A 26,459-nucleotide genomic window follows, 5' to 3' on the forward strand; every position below is an offset into this window, starting at 1 on the left:
TGCTTTCCACGCTGCTTAGAATTCTTCAGTGCCTCCCTAATAACCACAGCACAAAGTCCAAATTTCTTACAACACAGACTCTTTAACAAATAATTTAGCAAGAACGTAAAGGTATTTAACATTTTAAACCTATCTCCTGCCATTTATTCACTGAACAGATATTTACTACCTACTACATGCCATGAACTGTTCTAAGCACTTGGGTATATGTGTGTATAAGTGAACAAAATAGATGATTGTGTGCTCGTGTGTGCGCACGCCCACACACCAAAGAACCAACCACGGAAGTTTAAATCACACAAGGGCGAAGATAGCAATACATATAAATAAATTATACAGTATATTAGGAGGTGATATGGTCTATAAGAAAATACAAGTATAGAAAGAAGTAGGCTGGTCAGGGTAGGCACTATTGGAAAAGTAGAATCTGAGAAGAGACTTGAAAGAGACAAGGAGTGAGCCATGTTGCTATCTGCAGAAAGGACATTCGAGGCAGGAAAGAAAATCTGGTGTAAAGGCCCTAATATGGAAGTACCTAGAGTACTCATGACTGTTAGAGGAGGTCAGGGTGGTGAAAGCAGAGTGAGGGGAGTGAGGGGGAGGATCAAAGGATAGGGAGAAGTGGGAAGGAGTAGGAGGGTGATCATGTAGATCCTTGCAGATGATTCCAAGGACTCAAATTTTATTCTGAGTGATAAAGGACACGCTGCAAGTGACCCAGGAGCAAAGGAAGGGCATGACTTAACAGATCTGAGAAGTGGTCTGACAGGTGTGCAGATCACAGTGGGGCAAGGACAGAAGCAGGAAGTCTGCTATAGGAGGCTACTGCAGTGATCCAGGTGAGAGATGACAACACATCATGGGGGTGGGGGGAGGGGAGATGGTCGGAATGCAGATGTGTAATATTTTGAAGGAACGGTCAATAAAATTTTTCTGACACTTTGGATGTGAGGTGTGAAAGAGGCCTCAAGTCTTTATGCATGCATGTCTCTCTGTTGAGGGTGTTCTTACTCCTCTTTTTTTCTACTTGGTCAAAACAATCTCAGTATTTAAGACGCGTCATGTATCGCCTATTTTATGAAACTCACATGATTATCATCTCCTGAATCACTCTGTGTCCTTAAGTCATGTAAGTAACTGAAATACGTAATGGCTGGTCTTTTAGCAAGAGTCAAAAGGCTAAACAATCTTCCTATCTTTTTTGGTCAGAAAAAAGCAGACATTTCATTAACACAACAGGTGACTTGCCTAATCGCATCATTAAAAAGGTCTAGAAACCTTTAAAGAAAATTAGAACCACAAAAAAAGATCTTGTCAGGCCGCTCAATAACCAGATTTTGCATTCTTCCATTTCAGTACTTGAAGAAGAGAAGTCTACAAAAAAGACTTGCATTGTATGATCAACTTTATAGGCTACACCCAAAGAGAGAAACACCTCTCCAAAGTTACTTTGTTATGAAAGTTATTTTCTGTTATAAAAAGTCTTCATTTTGGTTGTCATCCTTTTACTTGCCCTGGGGAGGCATTTAAATGAGAAGAATTATTGGACACAAAAAAAATAACAGTCTTTTTGTTTCATTCCCGAGAGACACACAATAATTTAATTGAGAAGGTGGGGAAATTAAGAAGATGACATGACATTAGAGAGGATGTGGCTCAAGCAGCCACTTTAAAGCATGAGAACACTTATTTTCAGAGAGGCTGTCGTTATAGCCTGAACAGTGTGCTCCCCGTTATGAGCTCTGTACAGCTATGATTGGCTGAAACAGAAGTTCCACGAGGACAGAGAGTTTTACCTGTTTTGTTCACTACCCTTTCACACAGTAAGTGCTGAATGAATGAACAAAGTTATAATTCTAAACTACATGGAGCTGAAATATATTCAACAAAAAGTATAAACCAAGGGGCTCCTGGCTGGCTCGGTTGGTAGGGCATGTGACTCTTGGTCTCAGGGTTGTGAGTTCGAGTCTCACGGGTGGCATGGAGTTTACTTAAAATAAAAAATGTTTTAGAAAGTTTAAAGCAAGTATATTCCACTTCTCAGCATTTAAAAAATTGCTCTTTGAAAGTCAAAATTTGGACTATCGAGAATTTGCAGTCATCTTCCAATATTAATTATAAAATGTTAACCATATACAACAGTGGGGAAGACCTTATGAAAAATCTCTAACAAGGAGTAAGTTTACAAAAAGTTCTCTGTAATCAAGAGAAAAGGATGATATTCTAGCAGCTCTACTTGCTTTATCCTGTATAGTATTTTAGACATGTTCATTATGGGAAAATTACAGCCTTTGAAAATAAAATAGTACAAATATCTTATTACATATCTTTAGAGAATCAAAATCTATAAAGATGACTAGAAAAAAGAAGTATAAAAAGTGTGATTTCAGGTTATATTAAGAGAGTAGCTTAAAACATCCCAAATAAACAGCCCAAGTTGTGAAAGTTCTCTTAGCAAAGAAACTCTTACCTGGGTTTTTTTTTCTTTAATTGAAATATAATTGACATATAACATTATATTATATGTTGTTTCAAGTATACAACATAATGATTCAAACTTTACAGACATTACAAAATGATCACCACAATGAGTCTAGTTAACTGTTCATCATATTTACAGGTTTTCTTGTGATGAGAACTTTTAAGATCTATTCTCTTAGCAATTTTCAAATATGCAAAATAGTAATACTAACTATAGTCACCAAGCTGTACACTATATCCCCAGGACTTATTTTGTAACTAGAAGTTTGTTCTTAGGTTTAAAACCAAACAGCCTTTGAAGAAAACACTTTTAACATAACTATAGTCTTCATGCAGTCAATAAGTAATCTATGTATTTCAATCCCCAAGAGGAAATATCAGGTATTATTTTAAAGTTAAAAAACACCAACCTCTTTAATCTCATGTAGTTTTCACTGGCAGCAGGTCGACATTCAGCTCTTTGTACGACTATTCCTTCCAATGAAAGTTTATCTTGAATGGAAAGAAAAAAAATTAACAAATGTATTCAGAGATTACACGGATTTTTTTTTTTTTAATTTTTTTTTTTCAACGTTTTTTATTTATTTTTGGGACAGAGAGAGACAGAGCATGAACGGGGGAGGGGCAGAGAGAGAGGGAGACACAGAATCGGAAACAGGTTCCAGGCTCCGAGCCATCAGCCCAGAGCCTGACGCGGGGCTCGAACTCACGGACCGCGAGATCGTGACCTGGCCGAAGCCGGACGCTTAACCGACTGCGCCACCCAGGCGCCCCTACACGGATTATTTTTAAGATTTTACTTTGACATCCTAACCACAGTAATAATGATCAGCATCAAATATAATAATAAAAATCAATGAAACAAAAGGAATACTGGTAAGTTTATAGTACCATCATTAGTCAGAATAGAGAAAAACCTTACTCTTGGCTAGTGAAAAACTGAGCTTGTCAGGTTTACTGGGCTGCTGCAGCCACTTGCCAATAACAACTTCTATTTATTTTTTCTAGAGAGGGTGGCTTAAATGTAAGGGCATAAAATCAAATTTAAAAAATCTGAAGGGTGTGGAGGCTATCTCATCTTTGGCAGAGAAGTAACTTCTAAAAACTCAGCTAGTCTAAACCACTAAAATCAAAGATAATACATATTTGCATGTGTGGGTGTGCACACTCACACATACATGTAGGCAAATAAAATTCTAGAATACACTATGACTAGAATACTGTGAAATTGAACAGATCATTGTCTAGGCTATGCTGTGTACCAGTTCTGCCTGCCAGTTGCTCTGACTTCTATTTTCAAGCAGAATTATTAAGTTGGGTGTGTCCAAATAAGAGCTTTAACTGCTATGGACATCTGTTCAAACAAAAGGGCAATTTTTCCTACCATTAGTAAGAATTCTTATGGTGACCCTGACACAAAATTTGAGAGAAACTGAAAAAGTAAACAAAAGTTAGCACTTACAACATGACTACCAGGCACCAAACATTGCTGTAAAGTCACTTTACAGACGTTATTTTATTTGATAGCACATATATGACTGTCCCATGATGGCACTAGCTTTCCTATGGTCTGAAAAGATTTATGTCTATGGTTAGGAAGTTATGGTTCAGTCTTATTTCCATGCAAATTCACCCGGGTTTTGAGAAGAAATTCAGGAAATCCTTTGGCTCATCAGCAATGTATTTATGATTCATCTCGTCAGGGTGAATGACTTCATGCATTCCACTAATATGAACTAAGTGCCTACTAGGTAAAGGGCACCATCTAGGCATTTGGAATCAAAGATGATTAAGATACAGTACTATTTTCTGGCACAAAAACAGACACTCAGATCAATGGAACAGAATAGAGAACCCAGAAATGGACCCACAAACGTATGGCCAACTAATCTTTGACAAAGCAGGAAAGACTATCCAATGGAATTAAGACAGTCTCTTTAGCAAGTGGTGCTGGGAAAATTGGACAGCGACATGCAGAAGAATGAACCTGGACCACTTTCTTATACCACACACAAAAATAAACTCAAAATGGATGAAAGACCTAAATGTAAGACAGGAAGCCATCAAAATCCTGGAGAAGAAAGCAGGCAAAAACCTCTTTGATCTTGGCTGCAGGAACTTCCTACTCAACGAGTCTCCAGAGGCAAGGGAAACAAAAGCAAAAATGAACTACTGGGACCACATCAAGATAAAAAGATTCTGCAGAGTGAAGGAAACAATCAGCAAAACTAAAGGCAACCGACAGAATGGGAGAAGACATTTGCAAATGACACATCAGATAAAGGGTTAGTATCCAAAGTCTATAAAAAACTTATCAAACTCAACACCCAAAAAATAATCCAGTGAAGAAATGGGCAAAAGAAATGGGCACATTTTCCCAAAGACATCCAGATGGCCAACCAACACATGAAAAAATGCTCACCATCACTCACTCATCACCAGGGAAATACAAATCAAAACCACAATGAGATACCACCTCACACCAGTCAGAATGGCTAATGTTAACAACTCAGGCAACAACAGATGTTGGCAAGGATGCAGAGAAAGAGGATCTCTTTTGCACTGCTGGCGGGAATGCAAACTGGTGCAGCCACTCTGGAAAACAGTATGGAGGTTCCTCAATTAAAAACAGAACTACCCTACAACCCAGCAATTGCACTACTAGGTATTTATCCAAGGGATACAGGTATGCTGTTTCGAAGGGGCACATGTACCCCAATGTTTATAGCAGCACTATCAACAATAGCCAAAGTTGGAAAGAGCTCAAATGTCCATCGATAGATGAATGGATAAAGAAAATGTGGTATATATATATATATATATATACAATGGAGTATTACTTGGCAATCAAAAAAAGAATGAAATCTTGCCATTTGCAACTACATGGATGGAACTAGAGGGTATTATGCTAAGCGAAATTACTCAAGAGAAAGACAAATATCATATGACTTCACTCATATGAGGACTTTAAGACACAGAACAGATGAACACAAGGGAAGGGCAACAAAAACAATATTAAAAAAAAAAGGGGAGGGGGACAAACATAACAGACTCATAAATATGGAGAACAAACAGAGGGTTACTAGAGGGGTTGTGTGTGGGGGGGGGGGGAGGGATGAGCTAAATGGATAAGGGGAATTAAGGAATCTACCCCTGAAATCATTGTTGCACTCTATGCTAAATTGGATATAAATTTAAAAAAATAAAATTTAATTTAAAAAATAATTTAAAATGTGAAAAAAACACAACAAAAGATATGGTATTCTTTTCAAGAGACACACAGTTCACTGGGGGGTGGGGTGGGGGGCAGAAAAACTGACCAAAATGTAGGGTGCAGATAGTACCACACCCACATGATTTATATTAGAAAATCTTCTTTATGGTGACTTTTCTTGATTGTGTCTCCAAACTCCAGAAGACTCCTTACTGTAGTCCCTAACCTGTGAACACATGCGTAATTCAGTAGTTGAAGCGTCCCTCAATGCGTGTGAGATACACAACAAATCTCAAGTACAGACTAACAGATGTCTGTAAAAAGCAATGATGAGAAGCATGCCTACCTTACATCAAAATATGTCAGAAAGGAAATAAAGCCATAAATATTTTATATGAAATTTAGCTGTCTAGAAATAATTTCTTCTTGTTAATCAGTTTAGTAAGATTGAGATTAAAAATCTGAATTTCCCAAATCTTATGTTTGAGTTTGCCTCTCCACTGAAGATGAATAGTCTATCTAGAACAATTACTGTCATAACAAGAACAAGATTTGGGAAATTCCTATGTATAAAGTATCTTAAGTGCATGAGAAAGTCCTCTATTGAAACATAAATCAATCCTTTTTAAAAAACAAATTTAGAATACCACATGACTCCTGAAAATAATTTACTTTTATATCCATGTGTCTATTAATGTTGAATACTAAAGGAGCTACCTGTTAATACCATCTGTTAATGTTCCCCACGTGTCTAGCAGTATCTACACCACGTAGACAGGGTGAATTTAATTTTTAAAGGATTCTGCTGTCAGTGTTCTCCATATAATACCTGAAAGGGTAAGAAGCATCCAAAGCACCTGCCCATTTCACCTTGGCCACTACTCTCATCACTATTCTTCAATCAAGGTCATTCTCATAAAGCAACAAAATTCACTTCCCCAAACCATAATTTCCTGTCCATCATATCCCCTTTTCAAACCTAAAATAGCTTTCCAATGATTCTCAAATGAAAGAAAAGTCTTAATCATCAGCAATGAATTTTCCCACTGATTGGCTGCTCTTAAATAACTCCACATCTCTGTTAGCTCATTCCCCTTCTCTTCTTAAATAAATTTTAAAAAGCCAATTACTTATGAGAAAGCCTCCTAAGCAGGATTTAAAGCCTTCACACACATTTTAAAGCCTCATAGGAAAATGTTTTCATATTCTTTTCACTAACCATGCTTTAAATATTGCATTATATTTTAAAGGCATTTGAAAGCACCTACTTGCACACCACTGTTGTTTATTACAGACCATTTTCATTCATTACTTAAAACCACTTTGTTGGGGGTGAGGGGTGGTTCAGTTAGTTAAGTGACTGACTCTTGATTTTGTTTCTTCAGATCATGATCTCACGGCTTGCGACTTTGAGAGATTGGGCAGGGAGCCTGCTTGGGATTCTCTCTCCCTCTGCCTCTCCACACAGCTCAGCGCACTCTCCCTCTCCCTTTCTAAAAAAATACAAAACAAAACCACTTTGTTGGCCCAATTTAAAAGACCATAAATACTTGCAATGCATCAGGAATTAACAAAAATAAATAAAACATGACTCCTGTCCTCAAGGAGTAGAGTCTAGTGCAGCCATTCAAATGATTCTGTGGCATATATTTTTTAAAATGTACTGAGGACCCCCCCCCCAAGAGCTTTGATGTGGGTTTTATCTATTGCTATTGATATTAGAAATTAAACTAAGAAATGTTTAGAAAATCAGAATTGAAAAAGACAAAAAGCCTTGGTATTATTATGAATAATTGTTTTGATTTCATAGGTCCCTTGAAAAGGTTTCAGGAATCCCTCTACCCAAAAGTTTCCAGGTCACATTTTGAGAGTTGCTGGTCTAGTGGGAATCTAAGACAGGTATATAATCATTTTGAATACACCAGAATCACTTATCCCAAGCAGGCTCCACAAAGCCTGACACAGGGCTTGAACCCACAAACCATGAGATCATGACCTGAGCCAAAACCAAGAGTTGCACACTCAACCAAATGAGCCACTCAGGCACCCCAACACCAGAATCACTTTTAATAGACCTCCACTTAACCCACTTCTAGATTACCAAGGCTCTCAAGTCCCCTCTTTTAAATACAGTGACAGATGCCCATAGCTTGCCCATAGTGGGCAGTTAGGTTCATCTCTGGTACTCCCACACACTTCTGTTCTAACTATATTAGAAGTTGTTTATGCTAGTGTTACTGTTAGTAATTATGCAATTTGATTATATATTATATAATCCTATTAATTATGAGTATGGGGGAAGGAGATGTTTCTATGAAAACCAGGTTTAGTGCCTTGGCAAGGCATGATATAAAAGTAAGTTGCTAAAAAAACTACTGTCAAAGTAGACACTGGAGAAATGAACAGGAGACTAGAAGAGAAACATGCAAGTCTAGAAGGATTCTGCATTCCTACTGTTTCAGTGTCTAAGTTCTTGCTCTTTTCTAAGAAGCCAAAATTGTAAATCTAAACTAGATTACGAGTTGAATTTTCCCAAGAAACAGAGAGCAGATGCTCAATCAGCATACTATACTGTAATCAAAGGCCTTGTCCTACATGTACACTGGTAGCTAAATGTACATTTTAACCCTTAAGGTAAAATGTTTAAGGCACTAGGAATGCACATTATGATTCCCTACCTTTGAATTTACCTGACAGACTACCGGTCCTTCCCTATGGGCTATGGGACTCTACTGCACAATGCAGAATTTTTTTAACAGTGATAAGACAGATACACACAGAATACAGAGACTAAAACACACAAAGAGATTATGCCTAGCTGAGGTTCAAGAAAAGGTTTGATAGAGAAAACGATGTTTATGTTGGATTTTTTTTTTTAATGTTTGTTTATTTTTTAGAGAGAAAGAGACAGAGCCCAAGCAGGGAAAGGGCAGAGAGAGAGAGAGAGAGAGAGAGAGGGAGGGAGGGTGGGGGGGAGGGAGACACAGAATCCAAAACAGACTACAGGCCTCAATCTGTCAGCACAGAGCCTGACGTGGGGCTCGAACTCATGAACTGTGAGATCATGACCTGAGCTCAAGTCGGACGCTTAACCGACTGAGCCACCCAGGCACCCTGTTTATGTTAGATCTTGAAAAACAGGTGGAATTTAGACAGGAGGTAAGGCAGAAAGACACTGAAGGTGGTAGGAATAGAGTGAACAATGGCTTTCATCTCCTTCCTCTTTCTCTTTCTCCCTGTGTGTGTTTTTCTCTCTCTCTGAATTTCAAACCAAGGGACCCACACCAGAATTGGATTCTGGGTAATATTCCAGAATCCTTCCTATATTTTCTCCTCATCACCTATCCCCCGTCCTTTTTTGCAAGATCCATTTACTTCCTGGTTTCTGTTACTTGTAACCAAAAGAATCTTAAAGAATATGAACACACAACTTTGATAATAGTTTTATTTATCTATATCCTACCACCTAGTTTCAGAAAAAAATTGAGAAAGAGGTGCCTGGAAGGCTCAGTCGGTTAAGCATCCGACTTCAGTTCAGGTCATGATCTTGCGGTTCACAAGTTCAAGTCCCGCGTCGGGCTCTGTGCTGACAGCTCAGAACTGGAGCCTGCTTTGGATCTGTGTCTCCATCTCTCCCTGCTCCTCCCCTGCTCGCGCTCTGTCTCTCTCTCTCTCTCAAAAATAAGAATTAAAATAAATGAATAAATAAATAAGAAAAAATTAAGAAAAACTTACAGGGTAAATATATAAAACATATGCCATAAAGAAGAACTGAAGAGTTCCAGTTCTGATTCTGTCAGTAAATAGTGATGTCACTTTGGCAAGACTACTTCACATCTCTGGGCCTCAGCATGTACATAATGAAGTGACGGGGATCTCTGAGATCTAGTTCCAATTCTCTTTCACTTAATAAACAAAGAAAGAAAAAAAAAACAACAACTGGCCTTCACTTCCAACTGGGGATGTTTTATTACTCCATTAGTGTTTCTTTTGTGTGGGCTGATTCACTCTTTCTTTCTTTCTTTCTTTTTCCTTCCTTCCTTCCTTCCTTCCTTCCTTCCTTCCTTCCTTCCTTTTTCTTTTTAGAGAGAGAGTGAAAGAGAGAGCTCGAGCACAGGAAGGGTCAGAGAGAGAGGAAGATACAATCTGAAGCAAGCCCCAGGCTCGGAGCTGTCAGCACAGAGCCTGACACAGGGTTCGAACCCACAAAACAAATCGCGACATCATGACCTGAGCCAAAGCCAGACGCATAACTGAGTGAGCCACCCAGGCACCCCTGCGCTGATAACTTTCTAATAAGACCTAGATATAATCAAATTTTCTTTGAGGAGAAATTAGAAACTGTTTCTTGAAACAACAAGAAAATGTTGAGAAATTTCAGCTCTAACCAAGACCTTCCGGCTCTTTATCTCAATTGAGATAGACTCTATGTTAAAGAACTCAAGAAAACCGACAGGCACTTTTTACAAGTTAAGGGCATACCTAGTTTAAACAAGTTACAGTAATAAGCAGGGAGGGTGCTTATTAGCATTGGCATGTAATTAATGATACCAGGTATATTAGGAAGATGCTAGGCATCAGGAAGTTATAGGCATTCATTTCCACAAAGCCACTCCAGATCCACTTCAGTGTGGAGGCCTTTAAGAGCACTTCCAATTCCAGTTAAAACACAGGTAAGTGAGCCAGAACCAAGATTTTGAACTGTTCCTGTGACTTCTGAAGCTATTTTCCTGATTCTTATTTATATCACATCTGTGTCTATCATCAGAAGAGGACTGAAGAAAAAATATTTTCACAGAGCCGGTGAATTTAAAAGGTAAACCATTTTTAATATTCCTATTAATTTCCATTCTTCTCATTTAAAATCTTTTCATGGAAGTTTTTTGCCTGTGGTTCACAGGGTAAGGCAAATCAATATAAACTACTTGGTATCTTAACAAACCAGTTACACAAACTTGCAATCTCTATATTATTAAGGAAGTGATCCTTATTCTATTCAAATTTGGCAACGGATGTTCTGATCTCTAACCTTCAAAAATTTTAGGAATGAAAGATCATGTTCAGATTTCAGTAAACCTACAGAGTTAGCATTTGATTATTTACCTCAAAAGTAACAAAGGAGCAGTAATATAAATATTCCCCAAAGTTGTCTATTTATGTAATATGTTTTCATATAATATTCAAATTAGAAATACACCTAATGCACTCAAAATTCCCAATTTTAAACAAATACTGAAACAAGATTTTGAGGACTAGACCAAAGATTTAGAAAACATCTCAACCTCCTGATGCATAGCACTGCTCGCTCTTCAACTGTTCACCTACGGACTGTGAGAAAGAAGGCTGTATATACATTCCTATAAAAGGGAAATTGAGGGGCACCTGGGTGGCTCAGTTGGTTAAGCATCTGCCTCTAGATTTTGGCTCAGGTCATGATCTCACAGTTCGTGAGTTCGAGCCCCACGTCAGCTTGGGATTTTCTCTCTCTCTCCCCCCCCCGACTCTCTGCCCCTCTCCCACACTATCTCTCAAAATAAATAAACTTTAAAGAAAAAAAAAAAGGACACTGTAATGATGATCAAAAAGCATCTGTGAATGACAAGAATGGTTGCCCAGGAGTACAAAGAAAAGTAGCTAGCTAAAGTACAAAATCAAAGATGGAGGCCTAAAGGCACAAAGGAATCTGGATTGTTCTATCAGTCGACAAAAGCCATAACAGACTTTAGATCAAAGAAGTAACTTAGTGAATGAGCTTTTTAAAAACAAGTATTTGTATGTTTTAATGTTTACAAATGAAGTCCACAAGTTATTATTCCTCCTATACTTCAGACTACAGTCTCTTTTATGCTTGTTACATCATATATGTAATTAGCCAATATAAAAACCTCTTGAATACAGATGTGGGCATGATGTTTTGACTTGTAAACAGACATAATTTCTAACCTCAAAGCTGCTTTCAAGAATAAGAGGCTGGATAAAACCCAGAAATAAAACACAGCTTTATAAAAAACATAAAGTAATGCTATGTTTAACAATAAATGAAATAAGGCAGGAAAATCCTAATAATATAATCGTTTGTTTTAGTTAGACCTTCATCAAAGGGTGCAATCCAGCTTTGGCTGCTGCACTTGAAATTAGAAATGACTTAAAAACAATAGGAAAAGCAGGGCACCTGGGTCGCTCAGCTGGTTAAGCATCCGACTTTGGCTCAGGTCATGATCTCATGGTTTGTGAGTTCAAGCCCTGCATCGGGCTCCGTGCTGACAGCTTGGAGCCTGGAGCCTGCTTCAGATTCTGTGTCTCCCTCTCTCTCAGCCCCTCCCCTGCTGGCACTCTGTCTCTCTCTCTCTCTCTCTCTCAAAAATAAACACTAATAAATAAATAAATAAACATTAAAAAAAATAGCAAAGGTAATTAAATGAATTAAAACAAAAAACAAATCCTTCCAGGAAAGATTAAGTCTCCTAGAGAACAGACTTTCACTACAATGCTATAGTATTATTAAATAGTGCCAAACACGGTGCTTGATAGGATGAGTGATACCAAGGAAGAAAAATACAGACCACTGCACATAGAAAGACTGCAGCAGGGTTGAGGGATACAATATTAATGAAATACTTATAGACAATCCGACGGCACCTATTTTCAAATCAAGTCAATAGGATTCAAGTATTTCATTAACTTCATCTTCAGTACCTCCTGTTCTCTTCACCATGTTTAATTGGTAACAGCGGTGGATGCCATACACTAGTTCTTTATGATTTTCAAGATAATTTAACAAAGTTATCTCCACAACTACAGGGCAGAAGTTATGTCCCCATCATTAAGAACTCCTCTGAGATAAGTTCCCTTTCCTGAACTCACGAATTACCTTCATATGGTGGTTTTTCAATTCTGCTTGATCATTAGAATAATCACCTGGGGAGCTTTTTAAAAACTACTGGGCCCAGGGGCACCTGGGTGACTCAGTCAGTTAAGCGTCCGACTTTGGCTCAGGTCATGATCTCGCACTCTGTGAGTTCAAGCCCCGCGTTGGGCTCTGTGCTGACAGCTTAGAGCCTGGAGCCTGCTTGGGTTTCTGTATCTCCCTCTCTCCCTTGCCCCTCCCCACTCATGTTCTGTCTCTCCCTCTCTGTCAAAAATAAACAAAAAAAAATTTTTTTAATTAAAAAAACAACAACAAAAACAACAAAAACTACTGGGCCCAAAGCCAGAAATTCTACTCTAAGTGGCTTATGGGGGCAAGAGATGGTGGTATCTTTATAACTTCAATAGATCATTCTAATATGCAGTAGCCAGAGCTTAAAACTGCTGAATATGGCTCCTCATCCCAGGCTCCCTTTCTTCCTCTCCCTATATCTGTTAATTTTATTTTCTGGTGGTATGAAGGTAGCAGCTCACAGAACTGCTCAAATATTTCATCAAATCTGAGACAGCATCAACTATAACATACATCATCTTATAAGCCACTAAGACAAAACACTACCATGATTTTAAGACATACCCTGACTTCAGAACTGTTTAATGTGAAAAATGTGCAACATGAAAGAGTCCTCCGTCCCTAATTTACAATCAATATACTAAGAAACAGCATTTGCTCCTATGAACCATCATATATCCTGTCCTGCTGTTCAGGCTCCCTTCTCTTTCCTCCACACCATGTCACCACTAAGGAAGGACACAAGAGGATCCAAAGAAAAGAGGATGACAGAAGGACCAGTGGTGGGGGACAGTACTTAAGAGCAAAGATTTTTTTCATCACTGATTTCATAATAATACTACCTTTACAAGTTTTCAAAGTCATGTCCCTCATTTTGAGATTGTACATAATGGTTATTAACATTTTAAAAATATCTTCTTCCCAAAGAGAAGGCAAAATTCCATTTTGCCAAATAGCACTATAAAAATGAGTTCTATATAATAATATAATTTCAATGTTCATTTGATGGCTCATGAAAGTGCTTTGCTCATCTGGTTACAATAGAATTTTCCAGTGAATAATAATGCATAGGCTACAATTCAAAAAAGAGAAAATTCATTTTAAAAAACATAAATGACTTCTCACAGAATTATAAAACACTGCTTTCCCTGAAGCACTCATCTCCCAAAGTATATTTAAAATATGAATTAATATGATCTGTAAATTGTTTTCATAGTCAACTGTATAATTAATGAAAAGCAAAGAATGTGGAATGGAATTTTGCTTGAAGTTCTCATTTAATCTGTCATTTTTATTTGTGCTCCTTTTAATACACAGTGCTTTATTCTTTTCTACACTCCTCAAATAAGCCTTAAGTTTGCCAATATAGCAAAGATTCCTGGGCTTCTCTGAAGACTCAGTTCAACACTGCAAAACATTCTCAAACACATTCACCTGACTGGAAGTACCCATCCACATCACCTTCCTGCCAGAGGATATATCCAGTGAGTCCTAGGACTCAAGCATTCTACATAGTTGGTTAGATACTGTGGCCAATCAGCAGCATAAGGTAGCTGGGGCAGTATTTGTGTTAGTACAATCCCAGTACCAGACAACATTTAATGCAGATCAATTTTATACGTCAAAACTAAAGGTTTGACATTCAAACATAATTAGATTAACATGGAAAAATACTTGATTCTTATATTAATACGTTACATTGTGTAATTTATTTTTATTTTTTTTGAGAGAGCAAGCATACACCCAAGAGAGCTGGGGAGGGGCAGAGAAAGAGGGAAAGAATCCCAAGCAGGTTCCACGCTTAGGATGGAGCCCCATGCAGGGCTCAATATCACCACCCTGAGATCACGACCTGAGCTGAAATCAAGAGTCAGATGCTTAACTGACTGAACCACACAGCACCCCTATTTTTATTTTTTAACACAGAGGCTAGAGTAAATTAGTCATAGCTGAATATCAAAACGAATGCTTCTCACATTAAATGCTATTAACAGGAGGCTACAAAGAAGAGATAAACCACACGTTAAAAAAGAGAAACTTGGGGCACCTGGGTGGCTCAGTCAGTTAAACATCCGATTGATTTTGGCCCAGGTCATAATCTCACAGTTTGTGAATTCGAGCCCCACATTGTGCTCCATGCTGACAGTGCAGAGCCTGCTTGGGATTCTCTTACTCCCTTTCTCTCTGCCCCACCCCTGTTCACATGCACCCTCTCTCTTTCTCTCTCTCAAAAATAAATAATTAAACTTAAAAAAGAGAGAGAAAACTTAGCTTGCAAAAGACACAGTTCAAAGCAGAGACATCAGAGGACATAAAAGTAAGATGGCCAAGGGTTAGCCAGATTTGAGAAAATGAACAGATAAAGCTATCATTATGGAGTCAGGTAGGTGGGCATCAAATTCAAGTGAGGAAAACAGATCAAGAAGCTTGAAAAAATGTGGCAAGTCGGGAGCTAAGACAGAGTGCCAGATTCAAGTAAAAATCGACAGTTGCTTTTACCTTCTTTCTAAGGTAATGGGAACTCATCTTTGTTTTATTTTTTGTTTTGTTTTTGTAAAGACAGGCAGAAAATATGGAGGTAAAAACAACCAAAAAGATCTGGTATAGGTGGAGACAGAAGCAGTGTTCTTTCTTATTTTAAAGGCAGCTCCTAAAACCAACCTTTTTCCTTGAAAAGGAGTGTTTGAATTTCACAGAGTGATATGGTCAGTTTGGGGGAATTATCAAATCTTGTATCTTCCAACCAAAAGAGATACCTTCTTGGTGAGGTTCTACTTCCTTCCATGGCACATAAATAGAGCAAGCATATATTATGATGACATCCCGTGTCAATCATGGCGACGACAATGACCTCATTTTCCCTCAGGAACTAGTAGATAAGATGGGAACTCCTCCCACTGGCCTGGAAGAAGTTCTGCCTAATGCAGATACTGGAAGATTAGCATCATCATATTAGTGGGAGGTTTTGCTAGAATTTGATTAGGCACTGGGCCTAACTAATGGATATACCTATACCAAGAACCTAACATGGCACTGTCTAAATCCTAAAAGTTGGGGCGCCTGGGTGGCTCAGTAGGTTAAGCGGCCGACTTCAGCTCAGGTCACGATCTCGCGGTTCATGAGTTCGAGCCCCGCGTCGGGCTCTGTGCTGACAGCTCAGAGCCTGGAGCCTGTTTCAGATTCTGTGTCTCCCTCTCTCTGACCCTCCCCCATTCGTGCTCTGTCTCTCTCTGTCTCAAAAATAAATAAATGTTAAAAAAAAATTAAATCCTAAAAGTTGGCTAAAGGGCTCTTTTATATGTGTGAGTACAGATGTCTAAGACAGAGGTGATCTAACTCTAATAAAGGTCTAGGGTAATGAGTAGAAAACAGGGCCCCTACCTTAAAAAAATCATTCTGTCTGCAAAGGAGATGAAATCCTCAAATCTAGTGATCAAGTGGATCTAAGTAAGCTAATCTTTGACATGTGGGTTAAGCTCTTTGCTGAAATTGTTGAACTGCAGTTTATATCTGCAGTGAGGTGGAGAAACAGAATCACACCATATTTTTCTTGGCATACGAAGCACCACTTTTATAGTTTTAGGGTTGTGTGGACCTGACTGACACTATCTAGGACAAGCTTTCCCCACCCTCCACCCACCCAAGCAGGCAAATACAAACTTAGAATAGAACAGAAAGAAGAAAACAACCTGGCTGTCTCGTAAGGGGCAGGTGTGCCACAACAGGCAGCAATGATCTACAACCCCCTGCAACGTCTGCAAAATGCAATCATGTTACTTTAAAGGGGATAATGTGGTGTAATGGGGATAAAGTGAGGCCTACCGGGAGCCATTTTTCTTTTTCAAGACTGCAAGTTGGGGGCAGCAGGACACAAAAGAAAAGTGCTATGGATTCATATCAACTTCTAGTCAGGCACTAAGACAAAGCTTCCGTCACACTATTGTTGCCAGGCCACGGGTGGCAAGCAAATCATGCACGCAGGTGTGCAGAAGCCAAGAACGCTGGTGTGAAGTCAAGAGTGAAAAAAAAGCGACCGAGGGTCAGAGGCACATATTGGGGTGGGTTCAGAGTCTGTCAAGGCAAGCCAGCAGAAACAAAGAACACAAATAGTCTTAAAACCCAGGCAGCAGAAACAGAAGTGAGTTGGCAAGTGTAACGGGGCCCAGTGCGCTGGCTGAAGAGGCAGCCCCGCCTCACCTTCCCATCCTGAGGAGGCCCACCTTCTAGCAGCACGGGCGTCATTTCCCCATGAAGGCGTCTACAAATGGGCCAAACAGGCTGTAGGGAAGAAAGCCTAGGATTACGTGATCATCTCCTACGTCACTCCATTTAATCATACAAAGCCCAGGTTCCATCACTACACTACAGTTCTGTTCTGCTGCTTCTGATGTCCCATAAAGTTCATTTAAAGAGGACCAGACCCAGCAACGAAATTATCACGTCTTTGCGGATTCTGCTTATTACATGGTGCTACTAGCATACAGTGACTACAAACATATGAATCCCATGAATACATTTCCAAAGTTGTGCTAAAAAAATCTATTAAATATATTTAAAAAATTTTTTTAATGTTTGAGAGAGAGCGAGCAAGCGAGAGCCAGTGAGCAAGCACAAGTGGGGGAGGGACAGACAGAAAGGGAGACACAGAAGGTGAAGCAGGCTCCGGGTTCTAAGCTCTCAGCATAGAGCCCAATGAGGGGCTCAAACCCCGGACCGAAAGATCATGACCAGATGCTTAACTGACTCACCTCTATATTTCTTAAAAAGTCAGATCCATAGACAAGACTTGATTCTAAAACAAAATCAACACACACATGAAATTGTTAGAATATAAGAGTAAACTCTTCTTAAATGATACAGGACTAAGAGGAAGCTTTAGTTCAAGTGTTGGCTTATTAACAAGCTGTAAAGTTCTAGGTAAAACACTGTTAAAAGCTCCCTAGGGGCGCGTGGGTGGCTCAGTCGGTTAAGCGTCCAACTTTGGCTCAGGTCATGAGATCGTGGTTCGTGGGTTCGAGCCCTGCGTTGGGCACTGTGCTGACAGCTCACAGCCTACAGCCTCTTTAAACTGTCTCCCTCTCTATCTGCCCCTCCCCCACTCGTTCTCTCTTTCTCTCTCTCTCTCTCTCTCAAAAATAAACAAACATTTAAAAAAATTCCCCAGAATGTAATTTTATTTTTGGTAAAATGAGGAGGTTGAATTTTATGGTCTCTAAGCAAAAACTCAGCTCTAAAAATGTTATGCATTAGATTTCTAGTTTAATTTCAATGGACTTTTGATAATCTAAGTATTAATACATGTTATCTGCTATAATTAAAGATATAATTTTTTATATCTGAAGAAAATCTAACATTGCTTAGAGAAAATACAAGGTAAGCATTTTTAGAAGACTCTGCTCCAATGTTTCCGCCAACATACAGTTGAATAATTAAAAAATGCCTTTAATGTAATAGAAATATAAATCAATTCAATATTAAATCTAAATCTAATTTAATTCTGAGAATAATGTGCTCCTCAGAATAATTTAGCAGATAGACCAGTCAAGTAATAGTGTACTGGGGACAATGTTCACATTTCTTACCCCTGGGCCTTTAAACTCTAGAAATGAAAGCTCAGATCTCTAAAATGCCTTGGAAGGCAAGTTAGGGGGGAAGAAGAAAAAAGGGGTGGGGGTGGAGGGGACACCAGACTCAACACTGTTCCAGTTCCCAAGTTACCAAAAAATAAAATAAAAAGTTGTCTTTGGCCCTTTTGCCTTTTGTGTACACTGGGGGGGGGGGGGGGACCATTAAAAAAACAGTGAAATTTACCATGGCACTATTTTATAGCAGGTATTCTGAATCTTTTATCTTCCGAAACACGTGCACGTGGGTATGTGAACATGCACACACACACAGTGTTATAGTATTTTCTACAGCAGCCCAAGTCTTTGTTCCACATGGAGCGGGTTTGAGATAAAACAAGCTTATGAATTTTTCATAGGAAATCTTAACCAAAAAGATAGGCAAACGACTACTGAAAGCCTGTACATTTGACGCTTTACCTTAGGGTAAAACAAACAAATAAACCCAAATAAAATAAAATAGAACCTTTCGTTAAGCATTAAGAGCATTAAGAAAATTTCTTCTCTCGTGCTAAAGATCTCTAAATCACAATCACGTGCAAATCAAACTAAATTCAAGTGCCACGTCATAAACAACAGGTTTAAATGTTCTCATTTGGGTCTTTAAAAATGACTTCACCACTGTGAAACGTGTGTTTTACAGGAGAAAAGATTCTATACACCTCCTTCCCTTCTCTTTTGGTTTCCTGTTTATGATTTGCTTTAAAAAATGACACAGATCCAATATGCATTATTTTTCAAAAACTAAAAATATTATTCAATATTAAGCTTGCCTGTGTGAGCAATAACTTAAAAGACATTTAGAAACGGAAACATACTCAACTTAGCTGGAGAATTAAATATTTGTAACTGCTTAACTGCTAAGAGGAAATTCAATTTACTGAGTAACTTGAGGAACTTTTATTACTTCAAAGAACACACATGAAAATCTTAAACAACAAATTCCTTCCCTGATACAGTTAAATGCAAATTATCTTTTTTTCCCCTGTCTTCTTACTCCAGAAATCTCCCGCACGCATAGCTGATGCGCCACCTACTGCAAAACCGAGCTGACAGAGCAGGCGGCGCTGCCAGCATTTCCATTCCATCACCAGGCTGGGGCTGAATAAAGGCGTGCTTGTGGGGTAGTGTTTCTTTTTTAAAAATCTCAGAGCCAAGAAGAACAGGCTGAAATAGCATTTTCAAAAATGGAGCGTAAAATAAACAGAAGAGAAAAAGAAAAGGAGTATGAAGGGAAACACAACAGCTTGGAAGACGCTGACCAAGGAAAGAACTGCAAATCCACACTGATGACCCTCAACGTTGGTGGATATTTATACATTACTCAAAAACAAACACTGACCAAGTACCCAGACACTTTCCTTGAAGGTATAGTAAATGGAAAAATCCTCTGCCCGTTTGATGCTGATGGGCATTATTTCATAGACAGGGATGGACTCCTCTTCAGGCATGTCCTGAACTTCCTACGAAATGGAGAACTTCTACTGCCCGAAGGCTTTCGAGAAAATCAACTTCTTGCACAAGAAGCAGAATTCTTTCAGCTCAAGGGACTGGCGGAGGAAGTGAAAGCCAGGTGGGAAAAAGAACAGCTAACACCCAGAGAGACTACTTTCTTGGAAATAACAGATAACCATGATCGCTCACAAGGACTGAGAATTTTCTGTAATGCTCCTGATTTCATATCAAAAATAAAATCTCGCATTGTTCTGGTGTCCAAAAGCAGGCTGGATGGATTTCCAGAGGAGTTTTCAATATCATCAAACATCATTCAATTTAAATACTTCATAAAATCTGAAAATGGCACTCGACTTGTACTAAAGGAAGACAACACCTTTGTCTGTACCCTGGAAACTCTTAAGTTTGAAGCTATAATGATGGCTTTAAAGTGTGGCTTTAGACTGCTGACCAGCCTGGATTGTTCCAAAGGGTCAATTGTTCACAGCGATGCACTTCATTTTATCAAGTAATTACCTGTGTCACGAACAAAGACAACAAGCATGCAGCCAGCAAGCTTCGGAAAACCACGGCATCAAAGGCATCCCAAATAACGTGTGCCCAGTCAGCTCTGTACTCAGAGCCCTGCTGCTAATCAATTACTGTGAGCTAACGGTATGTAAATTCTATCGCTAAAGATGTCCTTCTCAAGGGTGTTCCTGCTGATCAGACTCTTATACTTAAAATGAAAACAGTGATGTTCTATATATTATAAATAAAGACTGAATGCTTTTGCTATTTGTTTATTTCTCCGTAAACTGTCTTTCAATCAGAATGTCTTTGGTACTTGTACTTGCACAATGAACAAGCATGTACATTATCTATCATTCATTTAAGTAAATGGTAATACAATATTTTAAGGGGCTGTAAGATTTAAAATCCTTTCTACCAATCTACAAAGAAACTGAACTGGTAAAATTAAACATTGAGAGAAAAAGAGATGTGCAGATGTACTAAAACAGAGCTACAGTGAAACCAAATGTAACTGTAAGAAGGTATTAAAGCTACTGACTTAATTTTAACGGCAGGCACTAAAAGCTTATTCATAGTTCCTGTATTTTATACTAGAATTATAGCTGAATTGACATATTGCTGAACATTCCTAGAAAACTGCTTGATGACAATAAAAAAACAAATAAAAGCATTATTAGCTTCTTTGTTTGTATTAATAATTATAATAAAAAGTTATATGTGTCACTTTCAAAACAAAGTGTACCACTTGATGATTTCACACAACATTACCTATTGATGTAGTCAACTGGCAGGCTACAGTAACCCTGGCTGGTCTTCCAAGTGACAAAAATCAGCAAATTCATTTCTTTGCAGGCTGGGTTCCAACACAACCTGCATAACTTAGCCTCAACAGAATATGTGGTATCAAAATAATACAGGAGTTCATTTTCAGAACCACCCTGTCTATTCATTCTTCAAGCTCAAAAATATTAAATGAGCATCACTAGACATTATTCTTATGAAAGAACTTTATTCATTTCAGTACCTATTTTGATGCTAAATCTCAGATTCACTGAATTGTGTTAATTTCTTTAACCTCATGCTGAAGTTATTTTTTTTAATTAAGTTTCCTATAAGGCTGTCTCAATGAGATAATGCAGAAACTTAGCTCTAAGTGCTAAGTTAGAGTGCATTTTTCCTCCCAAAGAACAGCTAAATCATTAATATGCCTCTCATTTCCTTTGGCTTCTAAGAACAAATTAGATCTTAAATTTGCTCCTTTAAAATTTAACCATTATTAAACAAATTTAACCATTAAAACAGGTAACTAAATCTTAATTTTAATAAAATTCAACTAAAGTTTCTGAAAACCTTGACTGAGGTTACATAAATTAACATAAGTGCCAAAAGTTTGCTTAAACATAAAAACTTGGAATTAGCAGCAAAGCTAATTCATTCTTAGAACTCTGATTTCCAGCTATAAAATCAAAGGTAATGCAAAAGTTGGCTGTACATATTAAGGGAAATACTTTAAAATCTATCATACAAAAAAGTCCTTTAAAAAATGCACATAAAAAAAAAACCCTCAAAACTCCATATCAACCACACAATCTTCTTTTATATATAACAAGAAAAAAGATGTTTCTAATAAAACACCAAATTATCTCTTACATACTTTAACATGGCTTAATTAACAGTTAAAGGAACTATGAAAACAGAAAAATACAGTAAAATCTATTTTAGCTGTTACTATAATTGAACTGTTTACATGCGTCTCCAGCTTATGAGTTGACTTTTCCTTGGCATTTGGACTTTGGTAATGAAAAAAATGATAGTGATTTAATGTCAAAGCAAGATTTTCTCTAACAAGATTTCATTACAGATAATGAATATAGCCTTGACATATCTTATTACAGGAGATATCACTGAACAAATCTCCTTAGAAGTATTATAAGTTTTTGCATTAATTCACAAAAAGAGAATTTAACTGTTACAACAAATCATTACTGATGGAAACCAGTACTTAAAGAAATCTATTAATCATTTTGATAAATGTCTCTAAAAAAATTGTATCTGGATGCATTTAACTCATCCTCAAACTTTTGATAAACCATAATATTGTAAAACAATTTAATAATCTGGAAGGATATTTGACCAGATTGATTATTCTTGTGTAACTTTTTAGAAGTGTAGCTTTTTAAATTCAGCCAGTTGCACTTGGGTTTATACATCAAGTGCATAAATAATGTGTTGTAGTATCATTTTCAATTTCACCATTTCTTAAATTATTTAGAAATGCCTCCCATTAAAAAAAAACTCAAGAAATCATACAAAATGCCAATCATAAGTCAGGGTGATATCATATTTTTGTTTGCAGTCAATGAAGAATTTCTTCCTCAAATTTTTCACAAAAAAATTCTTGTTTTTCTCACTGCTCCACAGAGTAAGTAACAAAGTGACGCTTTATCTTCTTTTTCAGAAGACAGGTAATAAAAAAAAATAGGTTACTATACTTGCCGCAAGCCAAACATAGATAGTCCCATATTTGGAATTAACCCACACGATGCTTCTAGCACTGTCCTTAAAATATGAAAAATAAAAACACAGCTTATAGTGTACTATACTTCTAAAATGTATATGGCTGTGTGCAGAGCAAATGAAACACTTAATGAGACTTTTCAAATGATGAAAGATGACTACCAACTCAGACTGAAGGTAATGATACTAATGAAACTTGTTATTTTTTAAAGAAAATTAATTACAGTTCAATTCTATTTTAAAGATAATAAAAGATAACCCTTACTGTTTTATTACATGCCTGATACTGCACTATGAACATGCATTATCTTAATTAATCCTCACAATGACGTTGAGGAAGGTACTATCCTTCTTTCACAATCATATAGTTATTAAGAGGTAAAAGAGGATTCAAAACCTGAATCAAAGGCCGGATTCAAAACCGGCCAGGTACATGAACTTCAGAGCTCAGGAACTGTGTGTGCTTTTGCCGGCCACTTACATCTCTAACACTTAAAACCTGGCATACAACAGGCATTCCTGAAGTATGGGCTCAACATAGAATACCAAAATACAGGTTTGCCTCACTTGATAAAAAATCTCACAATGCAGGTTCTTGTAAAATGAGTGAAAAACTGAACTAATGGGAAAGCAAATAAAATTTTTAATGTCATGTTGGGTCATTTAAAGAACTTGAGATGAATCATCTCACAACAATAAAGGATGGCCTAAATTTGTCTATTGACAAATCTGGATCTTCACATATCAGGTTTGTGGAAAAGGAGATTAACTTTTTATGACCTGTACAGTCCACAGAACTGACATATTATGAAGAAAAAATATAGCGCACATGAGCTCTGAAGTCAGACTTGGATTCAAATCCAATTAACCTCCACTAACTTGCCTACATAATGTAAGCAAGATTCTTCACTTCTCTGAACTTCAATATCCTCAGAGCAAAATGGAGATAATGATTAGCTGATAGACCCTTTATAAGGCTTAAATTAAATTACATGTAAAGGGCCTCACCCACTATAGACTTTCAATAAGCACTGGTTATTATCTTATCCAGTGTAAAGATATCTTCATGACACAACCATGAATAACATGCACAAAAATGTACGTTTACAATTATTAGGCTTTCAACTTAGACATAAACAGAATGCAGAACTTTTAACAAATGCAATGCCTAATACTTTGATGAATGCTTTTAAGATACAAGAATATACTTTAAATTGCTACAGGCAAACATAGTTTTCATTGGTATTAGTTTAAAAATACATACGAGTTTCTTGGGACTTTTATATTCTACCTTCATGTACAAAATCTACAAGAACCAAATAATCATTGCAGCTGTTTCATCAGCAGTATAAAACCAGTCAGCAGTAATATATGTGATAACACAACCCCAGAGATACCCCCATCTAATAAATTCTGGTTAAATGTCTTAAACTACAATGATGTCAGTCAAGGTTAAAATTAGAGCATCTGAATCATAATTATCCTTGCTAACAAAGCAGAAGTGTAGTATGGACTATCCCAAAGAGCATGCAACTTAGAAATTATTTGTATTTAGCTTTGAAATATATATGGCTACTTCTGTAGCAGACTGATCCTCCTAATCATATTTTGCTTAAGCTAGTATTTTGCTTCAGTGAACAAGCACCAAGGGAGTGGTGATAAAGGGAGGTGTGCCAGGCAGAGGGAAATATCTAAGATGAAATTTTAAATTTACCTAAAATAATTTATGAAAAGGTGACTATGTTTCTACTTCTTGAACAAAATATACAATAGGGGGTGCCTGGTGGCTCAGTTAGTTTCAGCTCAGGTCATGATCTCATGGTTTGTGAGTTTCAGCTCTTGGTTTCAGCTCAGGTCATGATCTCATGGTTTGTGAGTTTGAGCCTTGCATAGGGCTCTGCACGGACAGCACAGAGCCTGCTTGGGATTCTCTCTCCCCCTCTCTCTCTGCCCCTCCCCTGCACTACCGTGTGTGTGTGTGTGTGTGTGTGTGTGTGTGTGTGTGTCTCAAAGTAAACATTTAAAATAATAAATACAGACAACTATATAATAAATCACTCATCCATATATATTTAAAAAATGCACAAGAGTAAAAGTTTCTATCAAACAAAAATCACTGATATGCACCACATAAGCTACTATAAATGACCTCCATTTAATTAAAATTTTCCAACAATGCAAAAAAAAAAGTGCAATGTTAAGGATTTTGTATATAAAATGTGGAAACTCTAGTTTAATTTTAATCACTAATTATTTTAGAAAAAATACTGAATTGGATATGAAAGAGTGAAATAATTGTAGGTCTTTAAAAAAACTGTTCCCTAGCATAAAATATAACAGTCAACCTGATAGCACAACGAGTTTTTCCAAACCCAAGATTCCAGAGTATTTAGGTACATTTAAAAGCAACATTTAGTAGTTTGGTTTCTTTTCTTTTCTTTTTTTTTTTTTTAAAGATCTCATTAACTGTGGAAAATTCCGTTTTGAAGACAGTCTCAACTTTTCAAAAAGTAATTCTGCTTACTATCTTCAAGGATGTTTAGACATATATTCTACATCATTAGTGTAAAATTGAACAAGTCTGATTTCTTCTTAATTCCACTCCACTGATTTTGTCTTGTTATAACAGATGTTTATTAACTAATTTTTAAGGTTCTTAAGAATTACTGAACGATATTAACTTTAATCTCAGTGGTTATTTAAATTTAATAACCTTCTGTGACTTAATGAGGCTTTACCAAAAAATGAGACTATTTAGCATTTACTTCAGATAGATCATTTGCTGAATTGTTATTCATTTTTAAAAAAACATTAAAAATAAGTATGAATGCAGATACCCATGATCTCATATCTGTTTTGACTGTTGCATATTTTTTCTATCCATATATATTTTTAAAGAAACCCATGTAGAAAGAAAAAGGAAAGACTATTATATATAGCTACGTGCAGGAATAAATTATTAGTAAACGTTGGGTGATTACTGGAGAGAAACACAAAACAAAAGAATCTAAAAGTCATAGGTGATTAATCGCTAAAACAACAAAATCAAATTATACAACCACAGGCACTTGCACTTATGATACATACACCTTTACTTGTTACAACGCAGCCCAAAAAGAACACATTGGGATTCAGTATGTAAATATACAGCTACCTTGAAAACTGGAAGCAGGCTTTATTAAAATGCCATTTTGTTTGGCAGCTATATTTCCCTCCCCTCTTCTTTCTACCTTATCAAATTTAAATTATTTGGATATAAGGCAGATTATACTTATAAGAGGCAAGAAAATGGGGTACTGTGTCTCTTACTATTTTAGAACTCATTATCACAAGATAATGAGTTTGTAGAAAACTAACAAAGCTTGATATAAAAATTTGGCAGTTAAGGGGCACCTGGGTAGCTCAGTTGGTTAAGCGTCCAACTTCAGTTCAGGTCATGTTCAGTTCAGGTCATGTTCAGGTCATGACTTCAGTTGCAGTCCATGAGTTAAAGCCCCACATCAGGCTCTGTGCTGACATCTCAGAGCCTGGGGCCTGCTTTGGATTCTGTGTCTCCCTCTCTCTCTGTCCCTTTCTCACGCTTTCTCTCTTTCTCTCTCACAAAAATAAACATTAAAAAAAAATTTTTTTTTTTTTTTAAATTTTGGCAGTTAAGGGGCACGTGGGTGGCTCAGTCGGTTAAGTGTCTGACTTTGGCTCATGGTTTGTGAGTTCA

At 37.3% G+C, this 26,459-nt stretch overlaps 2 protein-coding genes across 3 annotated transcripts in view; one reads left to right on the forward strand and one right to left on the reverse strand.

Moving 5' to 3' along the window:
- GTF2F2 (general transcription factor IIF subunit 2) overlaps positions 1 to 26,459 on the reverse strand; it is a 155,682-nt gene that overhangs the window by 68,020 nt on the left and 61,203 nt on the right. For both annotated transcript variants that reach the window (XM_049646983.1, XM_049646982.1), the window contains exon 5: positions 2,892 to 2,973. In XM_049646983.1, the coding sequence (XP_049502940.1) occupies positions 2,892 to 2,973 (82 nt within the window). The remainder of the gene's footprint in view (positions 1 to 2,891; positions 2,974 to 26,459) is intronic.
- Positions 19,447 to 20,226, forward strand: KCTD4 (potassium channel tetramerization domain containing 4). Its single transcript, XM_049646981.1, has one exon. The coding sequence runs from the start codon at positions 19,447 to 19,449 to the stop codon at positions 20,224 to 20,226; it is 780 nt and encodes a 259-aa protein (XP_049502938.1).

This window comes from Panthera uncia (assembly GCF_023721935.1).
Source record: "Panthera uncia isolate 11264 chromosome A1 unlocalized genomic scaffold, Puncia_PCG_1.0 HiC_scaffold_16, whole genome shotgun sequence".
Lineage (NCBI taxonomy): Eukaryota > Metazoa > Chordata > Mammalia > Carnivora > Felidae > Panthera > Panthera uncia.

Coding starts and splice junctions, on each gene's coding strand:
- KCTD4 (XM_049646981.1), top strand. CDS start 19,447: ATGGAGCGTAAAATAAACAGAAGAGAAAAAGAAAAGGAGTATGAAGGG.